At 48.9% G+C, this 16,745-nt stretch overlaps 1 protein-coding gene across 3 annotated transcripts in view; it reads left to right on the forward strand.

Annotated features, from left to right (window-relative positions):
- The window catches only part of CSTPP1 (centriolar satellite-associated tubulin polyglutamylase complex regulator 1), a 202,451-nt gene that overhangs the window by 163,099 nt on the left and 22,607 nt on the right, over window positions 1–16,745 (forward strand). For all 3 annotated transcript variants that reach the window (XM_055423988.2, XM_055423987.2, XM_055423986.2), the window contains exon 4: window positions 13,708–13,792. In XM_055423988.2, the coding sequence (XP_055279963.2) occupies window positions 13,708–13,792 (85 nt within the window). The remainder of the gene's footprint in view (window positions 1–13,707; window positions 13,793–16,745) is intronic.

The following is a 16,745-nucleotide window of genomic DNA, read 5'->3' on the forward strand; positions in this document are numbered from 1 at the left end:
ATACAGTCTCTCTATAAATCTGACTCATCATTACTTTTAATTGTAAGAAGACAGGGTTGGCAGCGCGCTGACTATCCAGGAAGGTGGTGTGCACCTGCCTTGGGGCAGGAAGTCTGTTATTCACTTGTCAATAAGAACAAAGGCAGCGAGATAAAATAATTATGAGATAAGGCATAGGATCGTTCTAGCCACCCGCTGGCTGGAGCTGGAGAGCGTCCATGAGCTGAGCCTTTTGCTCTGCATGTGCCATCCCACCTGCGTGCCTCAGACACAGGAGCAGGCACTCACTGAACACTTGCCCCATGCCGTGTACTGGAACATGAAGTTTACTACCCCTCTCTTTTTTTTTAATTGCCTCTTCGAATCTTCTCAAGAGCTCTTCATGATTAGTATTGGCATCATCTTTATTCATATTCATGTAATGATGATTGACTGCCATTTCTAATGGGCATGCTCATTGCTACATGGCTACTTAGCTTCAGCACCAGGATTTAGATCCTGGTTGGCTGATTCAGGAGCCCGCACTCTTAGCCGTACGCTGTATGAGACCCACGCAGGGCTCAAGGCCAGCGTTTGCAAGCCTTGCTCCGCGGAGCCCGGTGTTTTATTTCCCTTGAGTAGATATTGATTTATGTGGGCGCATCAGGTCTTAGTTGCGGTACTCAGGGCGCACCTGAGGCACGTGGGCTCCTCTCCTCGCCGTGTGAAGGCTTTCCTCTAGTCGCTGCGCACGGGCTCAGGAGTTGGGGTGCGTGGGTAGAGCCCACAGTTTTAAAGCAGTTCCTCAGGCCTTCTCCCCCAGCCTCCTCACCCCCACACCTCTAGTGAAGGCTGTTGAGGACAAAGCTAGCTAAGAAAAGGCTTGTTTTTTATCTCTGTTATGCATTGTTTCCTTATAGGATTTCCTTTTTTGGGGGGAGAGCAGGGGCTGCACCTTGTGGCTGGTGCGATCTTAGTTCCCGGACTGCGGATTGAACTCACACCCTTGGCAGTGAGAGGGCAGAGTCTGAACTACCGGATGGCCAGGGAACTCCCAAAGTTTCCTTTTTTTTTAAAAAAAAAAAAGTGCATTGTTGTATTATTTAGTCACAAAGTCATGTGTGACTCTTTTGCGACCCCATGGACTGCAGCCCGCCAGGCTCCTCTGTCCGTGGGATTTCCTGGGCAGGAAAACTGGAGCGGGTTGCTGTTTGCTTCTCCAGGGGATCTTCCCGACCCAAGGATCGAACCCACGTCTCCTGCATTAGCAGGTGGATTCTTTACCACTGAGTCACCAGGGAAGCCCCTTAAAAAGTGTATCTGTTTAAAAATTTTGTTCAACCCTCACATACCACAACGTTCTTATTTTATAGGTGAGGAAATGGAGGTCCAGAAAACCTGTGGCCAGAATCACAGAATTAGTTCTTTGCAGAACTCAGACCAAGTTCTTTTCTGTCTATCAGGAGGTATCTTTGTAGGAAAACAGACTTTAAAAAAAAAAAAAAAGGCATGAAAATCCTCATTTTGGCCATTAAAACCCTAGGTGGCTCAGATGGTAAAGAATCTGCCTGCAGTGCAGGAGATTCAGGCTGGGTGGGGAAGTGCCCCTGGAGAAGGGAATGGCAACTCACTCCAGTATTCTTGCCTGGAGAGTTCCATGGACAAGAGGATCCTGGCAGGCCATGGGGTCGTAAAGGGTCGGATGTGACTGAGCGACCAACACACACCCAGCAGGAAATTCACAATACTGCCTGTTTTTCAAAAGTTGAGCAAGGTGTTCCAGATACGCCACCGTCGAGACGGCAGGCTTTTCCTCTCACCTTTCTTCGTCCTCCAGCTCTCGTGCCTGTTTGACCGTTTCTGTTGTATCAAGAACAGGAGTGGCTCACAGGAGTCTGCAGCGGTCCCCGCTTCTTCCTGGGTGAAAATTACACCTTGGCTCTGAAAGCTCTGCCTCCAAAGGCACTCCCTTTGTGAAGAGCAGTGCAACACTCGGCTTGAAGTACTTCCTTGAAGGGCTACCAGGCCCTTTGGGAGAGCTGCCTCCATGTCCTCAGTAAACCGTCTGGAGACCCTGCCCGTGCCTGAGGGGCTAGCCCTGCTGCTCCTAGAGAGAGACTCTTTTCTCCTGGCTGGTGCCTCCTTCCACAGTGCCACCTGGCTCCCCAGCCTGGCCATGGGCGGCCTGTTGGGTTTCACATCGTCATCAGAGCTAAGGCAGTGTCCACCCCACGTCCCTGCCAGCACCAGGCCTTGCCCCAGTCCTCCACCTCTCAGCAGCCGCATCATGACGTCCAGAAGAGAAGGTGGCACCCTGAGGGTCTGGCCCAGTCTGGAGGGTTCTTCCATGCCAGCCCAGCCCTCCGGTTCAGTCCTGCAGCCCCTCACCTGATCAGACTGCTGGGATGTGCCATACACAATCCCTGAGGAAGAATTTTCAGACCCTGATTAGAAAAGCTCTGCTGCTGCTGCTAAGTCACTTCGGTCGTGTCCGACTCTGTGCGACCCCGTAGATGGCAGCCCACCAGGCTCCCCCGTCCCTGGGATTCTCCAGGCAAGAACACTGGAGAGGGTTGCCATTTCCTTCTCCAGTGCATGAAAGTGAAAAGTGAAAGGGAAGTCACTCAGTCATGTCCGACCCTCAGCAACCCCATGGACTGCAGCCTTCCAGGCTCCTCCATCCATGGGATTTTCCAGGCAAGAGTACTGGAGTGGGGTGCCATTGCCTTCTCCGTTAGGAATGCTCACGTCTCTTTAAATCTTTGTATGATATAAAGAGTTTCTGGGGGATTTATGTAGTTATTTGTGGATGTGCTGCATCTTCACCGCTGCGCTCAGGGTTTTTCTACTAGCGGTGAGGCGGCAGCTACTCCAGTTGCAGTGTTCGGGCCTCTCACCGTGGTGGCTTCTCTTGTTGCAGAGCCCAGGCTCCAGGGCCTGCAGACTCAGGACTTGTGGCTCATGGGCTTAGTTTTCCCCTATGGGATATTCCTGGATCAGGGATCAAAGCTATGTCCCCAGCATTGGCAGGTGATTCTTAACCACTGGACCCCCTGGGGTGTCCCCCTAGGGAATATCTTTTGTTCATTATAAAATTTGGGGTGAAATTGTTACTGAACCTGATTTAATACTTTGCCTAGAATGTATATACTGGTCAAGAAGTAATAGTCACGTGGTGTTGGGCTTTGTCATAATCAAATATGAAAATGAAAGAGTCTGGCTCTCTGCCCCTGTTTGAACATACTTCGCATAGTCTGGAGACTAATGAGTTGGCAGAGAATAGTAGTAATAATGCCCCACAGGTGTCACCGGAAGCCATTGCTTCTCATTCCTTTTGTAAAATAATTTCCCTTTCAGTAAACCATCATTTCCCTCCATTTACAATATAAAACAACTGTGCTATCCAAGAAGATACAACTTAAGAACACGGCCTGCCCTTATGAGGTTTTGCGGGACAAGAACATCCCCCGAGGATGTTCGCAGTTTTCCCGTGTCTCGTGGTGCCCAGTGCCACATGAGGGGTGAAGCTGTCCGGTGCCTCCTCCCCTCCTCCCCCTTTCTCGCTCCCCCTCCTTGCAGAGTAGCGCTGAGATATTTACTCAGCTGCGGGCTGGTACCAAAGCCTCAGGGCCCTGGGGAAGGAAGGGGTGGTATGGTCATGCCCTGAATTATCCATGGCCTTCCGAGCATCTCTTGGCAGAGCAGCCTGGCTGGGGGGCAAGTGTCATTTGGAAGGAGACTTGACAACCCCTGCATGAAAGAACATAGAAACAATGGCAACTGAAAATTGGAGAGTCCACTCATGGGCGGTGGTGTTCTCTGGGCTCTGTGGTAGTTCCTACTGAGATCACGCAGCCAGCCAACTAGAGGCTGCTCAGTCCTCTGGGATTCCCCGTGGCTTGGGAGCATTTCATTATCTCTGGCTCCTGTCCCAGCCCTCAGCCTGAAGGCACTCATGCAAATGAACTCAGGCTAAACCCCAGTTCCTCCTCCAGACTTTCAGAGGTTAAAAAAAAAAAACCACCCTCGATTCAGGCTTGGGGGAAGGCTTCTCTGAGTGAGGGACAAAGATGTGGCCCCTGTTCCTTCATCCTGTGTTCATGACACCACTCTGACCCTGGAAAGGGCTCCATTTCCCAGGAAGAGCAAAGAGGCATCTGAATCTTAACCACACACCGCCGCAGTTCTTCAGAGCAAATGTGTGGACGCACACGGTGGTCTGTGAGGAAGATGTGGAGATGACTCAGCTGCCCCCATAGAGCTTCAGAGCCCAGAGTTTCCACAGCAGGAAGGCAGGACCAGATGGAGAAAAGACAAGAGGAGGTCTTCAATCCTTCTTTTCCAAGAAAGGAGGAAGGGAGAACGAGTTAGCCCTTGAACACATTGGGCATGACTATTTCTGACGAGATGAGTTTTCTGAGCCCTCACACCCTCATCCATCACGCTCTAGGATTAGAGTGGGGGCAGCCAAGAGAAGAATGTTTTGAGTTGGGGGTTGGGTGTGCTGAAAACTCCAGTATTCTCGCCAGCGTTGTAACAGTGCGTGCGTGCTGTCGCTTCAGTCGTGTCCAACTCTTTGAGACCCTGTAGACGGTAGGCCTCCAGGCTCCTCTGTCCCTGGGACTCCCCAGGGAGGAATGCTGGAGTGAGTTGCCACGCTCTCCTCCAGGGGATCTTCCTGACCCAGGGTCAAACCCCAGCCTCCTTGGTTTCCTGCAGCAGGTTCTCAACCACCAGCGCCACCTGGGAAGCCCCGGTTTTAACAGTGCTGAACTGAATTACTAAGAAGTGAACCCTAGGCTTCTTCTGATTTTCATGGTAAAACTGGTGATCTGTTCCAGTGAAAACAAGTATTCAGGTTGATTGGATTGAGCGCTCCCTAAGAAAGCGCTAGGTGTCGGCAAGGCCATGGAATGCAGTTCAGTTCAGTTCAGTCGCTCAGTCGTGTCCGACTCTCCGCGACCCCATGAATCACAGTTACACCTGCCGTAATTCATTCAGTTCACTGAGAGCCGGGTCATCTAACCAACCAGGACGTTTTCCATTTCCAGCACCCGGCACCTCCTCTCTGCCCTAAATTTACAGTCACGCCTCCGATGTCTGGAGATCCTTCATCTCCGTGTTCACATGGTGACCGGAAACTCGTCCCTTTGAATTTTCATTTGGGTCACTGTGCAGTGCGTGTTTTATTCATTTGTTCTTTCAGTAGATATTTAGTACTATAATCCGGACACTGTGCTGAGGGCTTTAGTTAGGTCCAGAGATGCCTTAATTTCAGGACTTAAGTTAATAATTATTGAGCGGTTCTCCCATTTACTGAGCATTTTGATAATTTTTTAGAAAAACACCTCATATACAAATTACCTCCTTTTATTTTTATAACAGTCCCATTAGGCAGGTACTGTCGTTAGTCACATTACTAAGAGGAAACCAAGGTTCAGAAAAGTTGTCTAGGGAATTCCCCAGTAGGCCAGTGGCGAGGACTCCGAGCTTTTACTGCTGAGGGCACAGGTTCTATCCCGGTAGAAGGACTAAGATCCTACAAACTGCATGGTGCAGCCAAAAAAAGGAAAAGGAAAACAAAAGAAAGTTGTCTACCTTATTCAAGTCATACTGGTGGTAACTAGTGGAACCAGGTTTAGAAACCAGGTCATCTGATCACAAAGTCTGGGCTCTGCACTAACGCAACTGCCCTGCCCACCGGCAAGGCATCTGTGTTTTGTTGTTGTTGTTCAGTGGCTAAGTTGTGTCTGACTCTGTGACCCCACGGACTGCAGCACGCCAGGCTCCTCTGTCCTCCACCAGTTCCCAAAGTTTGCTCAATCTCATGTCCGTCGAGTCAGTGACGCCGTCCAGCCAGCTCACCCTCTGCCACCCTCTCCTCCTCCTGCCCTCAGTCTTCGCCAGCGTCACAGTCTTTTCCAGTGAGTCAGCTCTTCACATCAGGTGGCCAAAGCATTGGAGTTTCAGCTTCAGCATCAGTCCTTCCAATAAATATTCAGGGTTGATTTCCTTTAGGATTGACTGGTTTGATCTCCTTGCTGTCCAAGGGACTCTCAAGAGTCTCCCATATCACAATTCAAAAGCATCAGTTCTTCAGTGCTCAGCCTTCTTTATGGACCAACTCTCACATCCATGCATGACTACTGGAAAAACTATAGCTTTGACAGTACAGATCTTTGTCAGCAAAGTAATGTCTCTGCTTTTTAATGCACTGTGTCAGACTTTATTTTTTTGGGCTCCAAAATCACTGCGGATGCTGATTGCAGCCATGAAATTAAAAGACGCTTACTCCTTGGAAAGAAAGTTATGACCAAACTAGATAGCATATTAAAAAGCAGAGACATTACTTTGCAAACAAAGATCCATCTAGTCAAGGCTATGGTTTTTCCCATGGTCATGTATGGATGTGAGAGTTGGACTGTGAAGAAAGCTGAGCACCGAAGAATTGATGCTTTTGAACTGTGGTGCTGGAAAAGACTCTTGAGAGTCCCTTGGACTGCAAGGAGATCCAACCAGTCCATCCTAAAGGAGATCACTCCTGGGTGTTCATTGGAAGGACTGATGCTAAAGCTGAAACTCCAGTACTTTGGCCACCTCATGCGACGAGTTGACTCACTGGAAAAGACTCTGATGCTGGGAGGGATTGGGGGCAGGAGGAGAAGGGGACGACAGAGAATGAGATGGCTGGATGGCGTCACCGACTCGATGGACATGAGTTTGAGTGAACTCCGGGAGTTGGTGATGGACAGGGAGGCCTGGCGTGCTGCGATTCATGGGGTCACAAAGAGTCGGACACGACTGAGCGACTGAACTGAAAGGTTTTCATAACTTTCCTTCCAAGAAGCAAGTGTCTTTTAATTTCATGGCTGCAGTCACCATCCACAGTGATTTTGGAGCCCCAAAAAATAAAATCTGTCACTGCTTCCACTGTTTCCCCTTCTATTTGCCATGAAGTGATGGGACTGGATGCCAGGATCTTAGTTTTTTGAGTGTTGAGTTTCAAGCCAGCTTTTTCACTCTCCTCATCAAGAAGCTCTTTAGTTTCTCTTCACTGTCTGCCATTAGAGTGGTATCATCTGCGTGTCGGAGGTTATTGATATTTCTCCTGGCAGTCTTGATTCCAGCTTGTGATTCAGCCAGCCTGGCATTTCTCATGATGCATTCTGCATAGAAGTTAAATAAGCAGGGTGACAATATAGAGCATTGACGTATTCCTTTCCCAATTTGGAACCAGTCTGTTGTTCCATGTCCAGTTCTAACTGTTGCTTCTTGACCTGCTTACAGGTTTCTCAGGAGACAAGTAAGGTGGTCTGGTATTCCATCTCTTTAAGAATGTTCCACAGTTTGCTGTGATCCACACGGTCAAATCCACACAGAAAAAAATGAGATGGTTGGTGGCATCACCAACTCGATAGACATGAGTTTGAGCAAGCTCTGGGCCTTGATGATGGACAGGGAAGCCTGGCGTGCTGCAGTTCATGGGTCCGCCAAGAGTCAGACACTACTGAGCGACTGAACTGAACACAGTCAAAGGCTTTAGCATAGTCAGTGAAACAGAAGTAGATGTTTTTCTGGAACTCCCTTGCTTTCTCCATGTTCCAACAAATGTTGGCAATTTGATCTCTGGTTCCTCTGCCTCTTATAAACCCAGCTTTTACATCTGGAAGTTCTTGATTCATATACTGCTAAAGCTTAGCTTGAAGGGTTTTGAGCATAACTGTATCAGCATGTAAAATGAGTACAATTGTGCAATAGTTTGAACTTTCTTTGCCCTTCTTTGAGATTGGAATGGAAACTGACCTTTTCCAGTCTTGTGCCCACTGAGTTTTCCAAATTTGCTGACATGTTGAGTGCAGCACTTTAACAGTGTCATCTTTTAGGATTTGAAATAGCTCAGCTGGAATTCGGTTACCTCCATTAGCTTCGTTCATAGTAATGCTTCCTAAGGCCCACTTGACGTCAGACTCCAGGATGTCTGCCTCTAGGTGAGTGACCACGCTGTCGTGGTCATCTGGGTCATGAAGACCTTTCTTGTATGGTTTCTCTGTGTATTCTTGCCACCTCTGCTTAATCACTTCTGCTTCTGTTAGGTCCTTGCTGTTCCTGTCTTTTGCTGTGCCTTTCCTTGCATGAAATATTCCCTTAATACCTCCAGTTTTCTTGAAGAGATCTCTCGTCTTTCCCATTCTGTTGTTCTCCTCTATCTGTATTTTACCTTAGATATAAAGTCTGCAAGTCACCTGGCGTAAATAATCCTGTCATCAGAAGTCAAGCCCCCCGCAAACCAGTCAGATCCTACCTGCTAGAGTGCCGCTCGCTGGACCCTGAATGCTGAACCAGCAAACATCTGAATCTCAGTCTTCCCTCCTCTTATTAGCTCTGTCTCCTTGAAAAGTCATTAACCTTAAAGAAACCTTGTTTCTTTATTTCTGAAATAATGATAGCAAACACTAACAGAGCACTTACGATGGGGCCCTTGTTCTCAGTGGTTTAACTCACAACAACTGTATGATGTTGGTTATCCTTGTCCCCACTTTACAGATGTTGAAACTGAGGCATAGAACCCTTAAAGGTCAGTACTTTGAAATCAGCGGCAAGGCTCGGATCTGGACCCAGGCAGTCTAACTCCAGAGTCCGTGCCGGGAGCCACGATGAAGTACCGAGCTGCCTCCTGAGATGATAGGATGGAGCAGGGTTGAGACCTCTGGTCCCTGAGCTGGGCACACAGTCAAAGGGACTCTTAAGAGGTTTAGAAAAAGAAAGATGAACAGCTCTGGCCACCCACAGGAAGAGCAGCACCAGTTTTCAGGGGATGTTCTGATTTTGATCTTATACCAAACTCGTCTCATGTCTTTGCCTTTGAACTTTCAGGACCTGCTGGGTGAGGCTTTCCTAATTGTGGGGGGATTCCTTTAGAGAAGGCGTCTGTCGGTGCATGCCGCTTACCTTCCTGCACCTGCTGGGGTGGAGCGCGCCTGCAAGTGGGCGGGATCCGCGGTGTAGCCGCCCGCACAGGTGTGTGATCCCTGCCTCCCCATGGCCCCCGGCCCAGCACAGCCAAGATGCTGAAGCTGCAGTCTTTCCTGTTGACAGTAATTAGAACCTTTCAGACTCAATTTCTTACGTGCAAAAAAATCCCAATTCACTTGAATTGTCTCCTTGATCCAGTTCACCTGGAGTTATTTAGTCCCTATAGTTTGTTTGGAGTGGAGAACAAGCTTTTAAGCCTTCACCCATTACCGTTGATAAGATCAAGGTACGGAAAATGTTAGTTGGGTAAACTTTGGAGCCAGACTGCCAGAGCTTGGATTCCAGTTCCACCAGTTAAGCATGATCTGAGCTTTTGTATCTGTGAAATGGGGATAACCACGGTGAAGATTAGATGAGATGGCACAAGTAAAACCCTTGGAAGAACTGTGTCTGGTCCAGAGTAAGTGCCCAGTAAGTGTTCACACTAAGTATTATTATCATCATCAAGCCCATCCAGCCCTTAGGCCCAGAAGTCTACCCACTCCAGTATTCTGGCCTGGAGAATTCCATGGACTGTATAGTCCGTGGGGTCACAAAGAGTTGGACACTACTGAGCGACTTTCACTTCACTTCCTTTTCCCTCCCAGCCTAGAAAGCCAAGGCTCTGGGAAGCCAAACATGCTGCTCCTGTCCCCCACTCTCTGGACCCTTCTCTCCTCACTTCCCAGATAATTTCACCTCTCTAAGCCTTCATGTCCTTTTCTGTGCAGTAGGGCAGGGACTGCTGGAGTCTATCTCATGAGGTTGTCGTGAGGTTAAGCAAGCTACTTCCAAGCCTGAGCACAGAGCTCAGTGACTGGCTGACTCACTGTTGTTATTCCTGCAGCGAGCCTGATCCTCGAGATCTTGGAGAGCTCTTTAGAGCCAAAGGACCCAAAGGCAGGAGCATTTAGGATTAACCAAGGGCTGAGTTGGAGCCTCTGAGCTGGGGAGGCTGCCAGCTTGTTGTGAATGGCGTGCGTGCTAAGTCCCTAAGTCATGTCCAACTCTGTGCAACCCTATGGACTGTAGAGCCCGCCAGGCTCCGCTGTGCATGGGATTCTCCAGGCCAGAATACTGGAGTGGGTTGCCATTTCCTTCTCCAGGGGATCTTCCTGGGAACGGAGGAGGCATAAAATGCAGACTGCAGAAGAATATTCAAAAACAGGTTTGACTCAAACAACCTGACAGAATTTTCAAAGCAGTACACTCCTAGGGGTTTAAGCTTTAAACTCAGCAAGAAACTTCTTCCTCTTCTCATCTCCTGCCTTTGCCCCCAGGATTTAAAAACAAAACCAAACGATTTCCCTGGTGGTCCAGTGGCTAAGACTCTGCACCCCTGATGCAGGGGACCTGGGTTCAGTCCCTGGCCAGGGAACTAGATTCCACATGGCCCAACTAAAGATCTGGCGTGCCGTGACTGAGAATCCCGAGTGCCACAGCTAAGACCCAGCACAGGCAGAAATTAAATAAGTAATGAATGAACACTAAGAACAAACCCAGACAGCTCCTGTTGTTTGACATCACCGTGTTCGAGACATTCCGCTGAGTACTTTCTAGACGTCATCTCTTTTAATCTTGACTTGAGCCTTGAAAGGTAGGTGCCATCATTCCCGTTTCACAGATGAGAAACTGAGATTTAGAGGGACTGAGCAGTTTGCCCAAGGTTGCCTATCTGGGGAACCGAAGAGCCAAGGTTTGAACCCGAGCCAGAGGGGCAGGAGGAGAACAGCTCTTCTTTGCTCATCAATGCTCTGATTCGGGGGCAAGACTTAACTGCTCACCCTTGTCCCAGACTCCCACTGCGCAACCCAGGAGTGTTTCCAAGTGACAGATGCCTCTCCCTTGAAAGCATCTGGCCTTGATATTATCCTGAGTCTGCTTTAATAGAGCTGCTGCCCTAAAGAAATAGGACTGCTGTCTTCCGCAGTTAAGGTAGCCCAAGTTGTGTGTTTGCCTGCACTTTCACGCAACTCTTTACCTGACTGTCTTCCTCACTTTACATTTGGGAATGTCAGGTTCCAGAAGTGGTGAACAGGATGTATTCTGCTTTTCTGATGTATTTAGTATTTCCCAGAACTATCGATGCTTTGGGGAAGGACAAAATTATTTTTGTAAATTATTCTTCTGTCCTTAGGAAGCAAGTATTTGAAACACGTGAGTTAGAATATCATCAAAAACCTAAAAAATGCTGAGGGCAGGAAAACTAGGAGGCTAGAGGCTAAGATGGAGTCCCAGCATGGTCTTTCTTGATTAAATAAGCGGGGGGTGGGGGGCAGGTGTCACAACTCTTTCTTAGCTTCTCATTTTCCTTCACACTGTTTATCTTCCCAAGAGTATCCTGCAGATAATTTGGGGGATAAATATGAATAACTGGGAAATACTTTGGCCCCCCCTAAGAATAGTCTCAGATCCATCCGCCAAATCTTAGCCTCAGTCCAGTTCAGTTCAGTCGCTCAGTCATGTCCGACTCCTGCGACCCCATGGACTGTATGTAGCCCACCAGGTTCCTCTGTCCATGGGATTCTCCAGGCAAGAAACTGGAGTGGGTTGCCATTTCCTTCTCTAAATCTTAGCCTGCTGCTGCTGCTGCTGCTGCTAAGTCACTTCAGTCGTGTCCGACTCTGTGTGACCCCATAGACGTAAGCCCACCAGGCTCCCCCGTCCCTGGGATTCTCCAGGCAAGAAACTGGAGTGGGTTGCCATTTCCTTCTCTAAATCTTAGCCTGCTGCTGCTGCTAAGTCACTTCAGTCGTGTCCGACTCTGTGTGACCCCATAGACGTAAGCCCACCAGGCTCCCCCATCCGTCCCTGGGATTCTCCAGGCAAGAAACTGGAGTGGGTTGCCATTTCCTTCTCTAAATCTTAGCCTAGAAGTGCTTTAATGATTCAAAGACAGAACTAACTTTAGTTCGTGTCAGAACTCACTCCTCTCTGCACAGGGAGCTTTGGAGTGAGAGGAAAGCAGGAACACATTCGATTCAGTGGCTTTTCTCCATTTTGTTTTTCCTGTCCCTCACCCCAAGTCCGCGAGCCCACGAGTAGCTGTTACTCTTTCCCCTGAAGAACAAAACCTCCAACTAGACTGGTGCCCGAGGTCAGGCGAGCGAGGAGAGGAAAGCGCGCCCCCCGTTGTGGCCGAGACGAAGGCCGCAGAAGCCGTCTTGGTCCTCTGACCCGCGCTGACGCTGAGTCTGTCCCCTTGCTGTCCCTGACTTTGGCAGTGTGGTTAGTCTGACTCTGTGCCCTTACCTTGAATTGAGCCTTGATGAAAAAGGAGTAGGAAACCCAGGCCTGTCCCTGGGGATTTGGGGTTTTTATCTTGGAAAAGCATCAACCGAACTCGCAGGGACAGGAGATCTGGATTCCTGTGGCTTGAGCTAACTTAGGTCCAAAGAAACCAAGTGCCTGTGATCACCATCTTCATTCCCCCAGTGTGGCCTTGCCCTTGGGGCTCCCTTCTCTCACCCAGGCTCCCAGTTAGGAGGGCTTCTGGGTTGCTCCATCCGGCTTTACCGTCAGCACGTCCTTCCGTATTTGAAATGCTTTGGTATATGGAATACTTGTGGATTGAAGCTGCCTGACTGATCTAAAATCCCTCAGCTTTGGGACACACAGTAACAAAACAACTTTTTCTTTTTTTTTTTTAATTTTAATTGGAAGATAATTACTTTACCATACTGTGATGGTTTCTGCCATACGTCAACATAAATCGGCCACCGATGCACATGTGTCCCTCCGTCTGAACCCCCTTCCACCTCCCTCCCCACCCTGTCCGTCCAGGTTGTCCCAGAGCACCGGCTTTGGGTGCCCTGCTTCATACATCAAGGTCACACTGGTTATCTATTTTGCATATGGTAATGTATATGTTTCAATGCTATTCTCTCAAATCATCCCCAAACAGCTTTTAAGCATCTATTTCCTCTCCCCTGACATTCTACAAAGCCCTCTAAGTTTACCTCTCTGGGTTTTCTGCTGAGCCACGGAGCCTCATCCTGGCTCATCTCTCCCAAAATACTGCTTCTATATATTAGGAGTCATTTGGTCGCCTTGATTGTAGATCTTGGGTCTTGGCTTCCTACAGTAGGATGACCAGATTTGTGTGTGGGCATCCAAAAGAAGCCAGCCTGCCCAGGACTGGATGACAGAGCAAAGAGGGCTCTGGGCCGCCCTGCTAACTCTTCTCCCCCATACGTTGCAAGACTGCCTCTGCCTTAGCACTGCTTCCAGATATTCTGTGCATGGTCTTTGGGCATGTTGTGGTGAAGACTACCATGCCAGAGAATTTCCGCAAATGTAGCCAGCTTTGAAATGACTCATTTCTGCGGATTTTCAGACACCAGGAAAATCAAACTGAGAAGGCTAATAAGGTTGCCCCTCTAATTCTTCCTTCTTACCCAACCATCTCTCAAACCAGTGAAGCTCCTTTGGCCAAAATGTTGTAGCTGGGTGTCTCCCATCCTGGAAAAACTTTGCAGAAATATTGACCTTAAAATATCACCCTTGGGTTAGTGCAGCCTTAATAGTGACTCACCTTGACCCATGTTGATGTGGCAGAAACCAGCATGATATTGTGAAGCAATTATCCACCAATAAAAATGTGTTTAAAAAAGAGCAGTTCTACCTAAGGTAGATCTGAAACGCCTGAAATGACCGAAAAGACCGCAGTGAGTTCCCACTCTGAGGTCTGACGCCTTCCTCTCCATTTCGTTGCAGATTTGCTGACCATGAGGGAATATCACTGCCTGCTGCAATTACTGTGCCCGGATTTCCCCCTGGAGCTCACTCAGAAGGCCGCCAGGTATGTCTCCCGGGCTCCTGAGGTCAACTCAGCCCCGTCTCTGGCGCGGGCTTCTGAGAGATAACTGCAGCGTATGCAGACAAGCACACCGTTAGGAGAGAGGAAGCCAGTAGGGAAGGAGCTGGCGTTTGGAGAGGGGTCTGTTTGGGATTTGCCCCAGAACATAATGTTCACTTTCTGCATCTCCAGGAGGAAGCCAGATGATCTTTGGTGGTTTCTGTGGGGAGTCTTAGGGTCTGCAGATAGAGTTGGAAGGGTGGCGAGATGAAGAGGCAAACACACTCACACCAGCTCACACACTCACACAGGCACACATACACACAAACATCCCTAGAGGACATTCTGAGAAAATATGGCGCAAGCTTTGGCAGCGACTTGTGATGAAGGGGGTTGAAGTTTGAGGCTGGAAAGCCTGAAGGTGTTAGACTCCAACTGAGGGGGAGATAAATTGTATTAGTTATGCTAAAAGACGGTTTTCAATATTAGTCCAGAACCAGGAAGACTTGGCAGGAATAGTTAGAACCCCCTAATTTATGTGTTTGGTTTCACTGTTATTCACATTTTTTTAAGCAAATGAGGTAGCTGGGCTATGCCTCAGTTAACTTTTACTTATTTAGCTGAAAATATGAGCTAAGGCAGCAAATGGAAGTGTAGCAAAAATCTCATTTTTTGAAAAATGCCAAAACAGAGGATTTTTAGAAAAATATTCTGTCTTATACATGATAGATGGGCTTCCCTGGTAGCTCAGCTGGCAAAGAATCCACCTGCAGTGAAGGAGACCCCGGTTTAATTCCTGGGTCAGGAAGATCCCCTGGAGAAGGGATAGGCTACCCACTCCAGTATTCTTGGGCTTCCCTTGTGGCTCAGACGTTAAAGAATCTGCCTGTAATGTGGGAGACCTGGGTTCGATCCCTGGGATGGGAAGATTCCCTGGAGGAGAGCATGGCAACCCACTCCAGTAATTCTTGCCTGGAGAATCCCCATGGACAGAGGAGCCTGGTGGGCTACAGTCCATAGGGTTGAAAAGAGTCAGACACGACTGAGCGACTAAGCACAGCACACAGGACCCAGCGTACATGATAGATATATTTGTTCAAACACATGGCATGCACAACACCAAGAGTGAAGCGTGAGTCTGCACTTGAACTTTGGGTGATGATGTGTCAGTGTAGGCTCGATGACTAGCAAGTGTGCCCGGGGTGGGGGGGTTTGATAATGGGGGAGTCTGTGCATGTGTGGGGGCAGAAGGCGTTTGAGAAATCCCCTCCAGTTCACTATGAACCTAGAACTGCTCTAGGAAAGTCTCAGTAATATTCTTTTTTAATGCCCAGCTTCCCTAAATCAATTGATCAAGTGTACGCACAGAGTAGAGTTGACTCGGAGAAGGCAATGGCAAGCCACTCCAGTGCTCTTGCCTAGAAAACCCCATGGATGGAGGAGCCTGGTCGGCTGCAGTCCATGGGGTCGCTACAAGTCAGACATGACTGAGCAACTTCACTTTCACACATTGGAGAAGGAAATGGCAACCCACTCCAGTGTTCTTGCCTGGAGAATCCCAGAGACGGGGGAGCCTGGTGGGCTGCCATCTATGGGGTGGCACAGAGTCGGACACCACTGGAGCGACTTAGCAGCAGCAGTAGAGTTGACTAGTAAACAAGGAAGAGGCAAGAGACACCTACCCCTCCATGCAGCTGAAAATCCAAGTAGGACTCTTACCTTAGTCTGCTCTCCATACACACAGAACTTCCAGACACGTGCTTCCATATCGCAGCTTCAGCATCTATGGATTCAACCAGCTGCACCTTGTGGATTCACTATTGAAAAAAATCCACGTATAAGTGAGCCTGCGCAGTTGAAACCCAGGTTGTTCAAGGGTCGACCATTCACATCACCACAATCCATTTTAGAGCATCTTCAGTTCAGTTCAGTTCAGTCAAATGACCCCCAAAAGAAACCCTGCTGCTCTCAGCCACTGCTCCCTCATCCCCCACCCATCCTCCCTTGCCCTTGGCAACTACCCTCTGTCTCTGTAAGTGTGCCTGTTCCAACACTTAAAATAAATGGAATCACACGATACACGGTCCATTGTGACTGGTTTCTTTCACTTAGCCTGATGTTTTCAAGGTTCAGCCGCGTCATAGCAGGTGTCACTATTTCCTCTTATCAAATATTTTTTAAAGGTTTCTTGTGCGGACCATTTTTTTTTTAAGTTTTTACTGAATTTGTTACACTATTGCTTCTGTGTTATGTTTTGACTTTTTGGCCCCAAGGCATGTGGGACCTTAGGTCCCCGAGCAGGGATCGAACGCGCACTTGAAGGTGAAGTCTTAACCACTGGACCACCAGACCAGTCGCTCATCAACTATTTATTGAGTGCCAGTTTTGTGCCAGGGTCTAATATGCACACTGGGGGTGCAGTGACGAATAAGATTATAGTTCCTGTACCCAGCCCCCGCCCCAAGGAGTCTGACGTCTGATTTAGAAGAGGACCGCCTGGGTGCCGATCACAGCCTGCCGTCACTCTGTGACACGTCGCCTTGGTCCCTGTCACTCCACAGCAGCTGCTGTCCCCCTTTCCCGCACCTGAAGGGTAGCGGGTGGGCCCAAGGGCGAACCTTCTGTGTGGTCTTCGGCCCCACCCACCTCCCAGATGCTTCCAAACAACCTGAGGTAGAAAGCACTGCAAGGTTAGACTAGAAGGAACAGAACCCTCTAAAATCCACAGATTCTTACAAGTACTGATATCCAGGGGCTTCTGGAGCGACCTTCCCCTAGCTGTGGTCAGAAGCTTACCGCCCCTCCCCATCACCGCCACCACCAGAAAACACACTTGTTCTTCGGGACTTCAGCCCTTTCCATTTGAGCAGGGGGGCCGCATGGTGGCCAGGAGTGTGAAGGGATGCTGGGGACGCCAGGATCAACAGCAGGAGGGCTCAGGGCAAGCGTCAGGAGA

The sequence above is a fragment of the Moschus berezovskii genome, chromosome 14 (genome assembly GCF_049115385.1).
Source record: "Moschus berezovskii isolate FMDL1 chromosome 14, NW_MosBer_1.0, whole genome shotgun sequence".
Lineage (NCBI taxonomy): Eukaryota > Metazoa > Chordata > Mammalia > Artiodactyla > Moschidae > Moschus > Moschus berezovskii.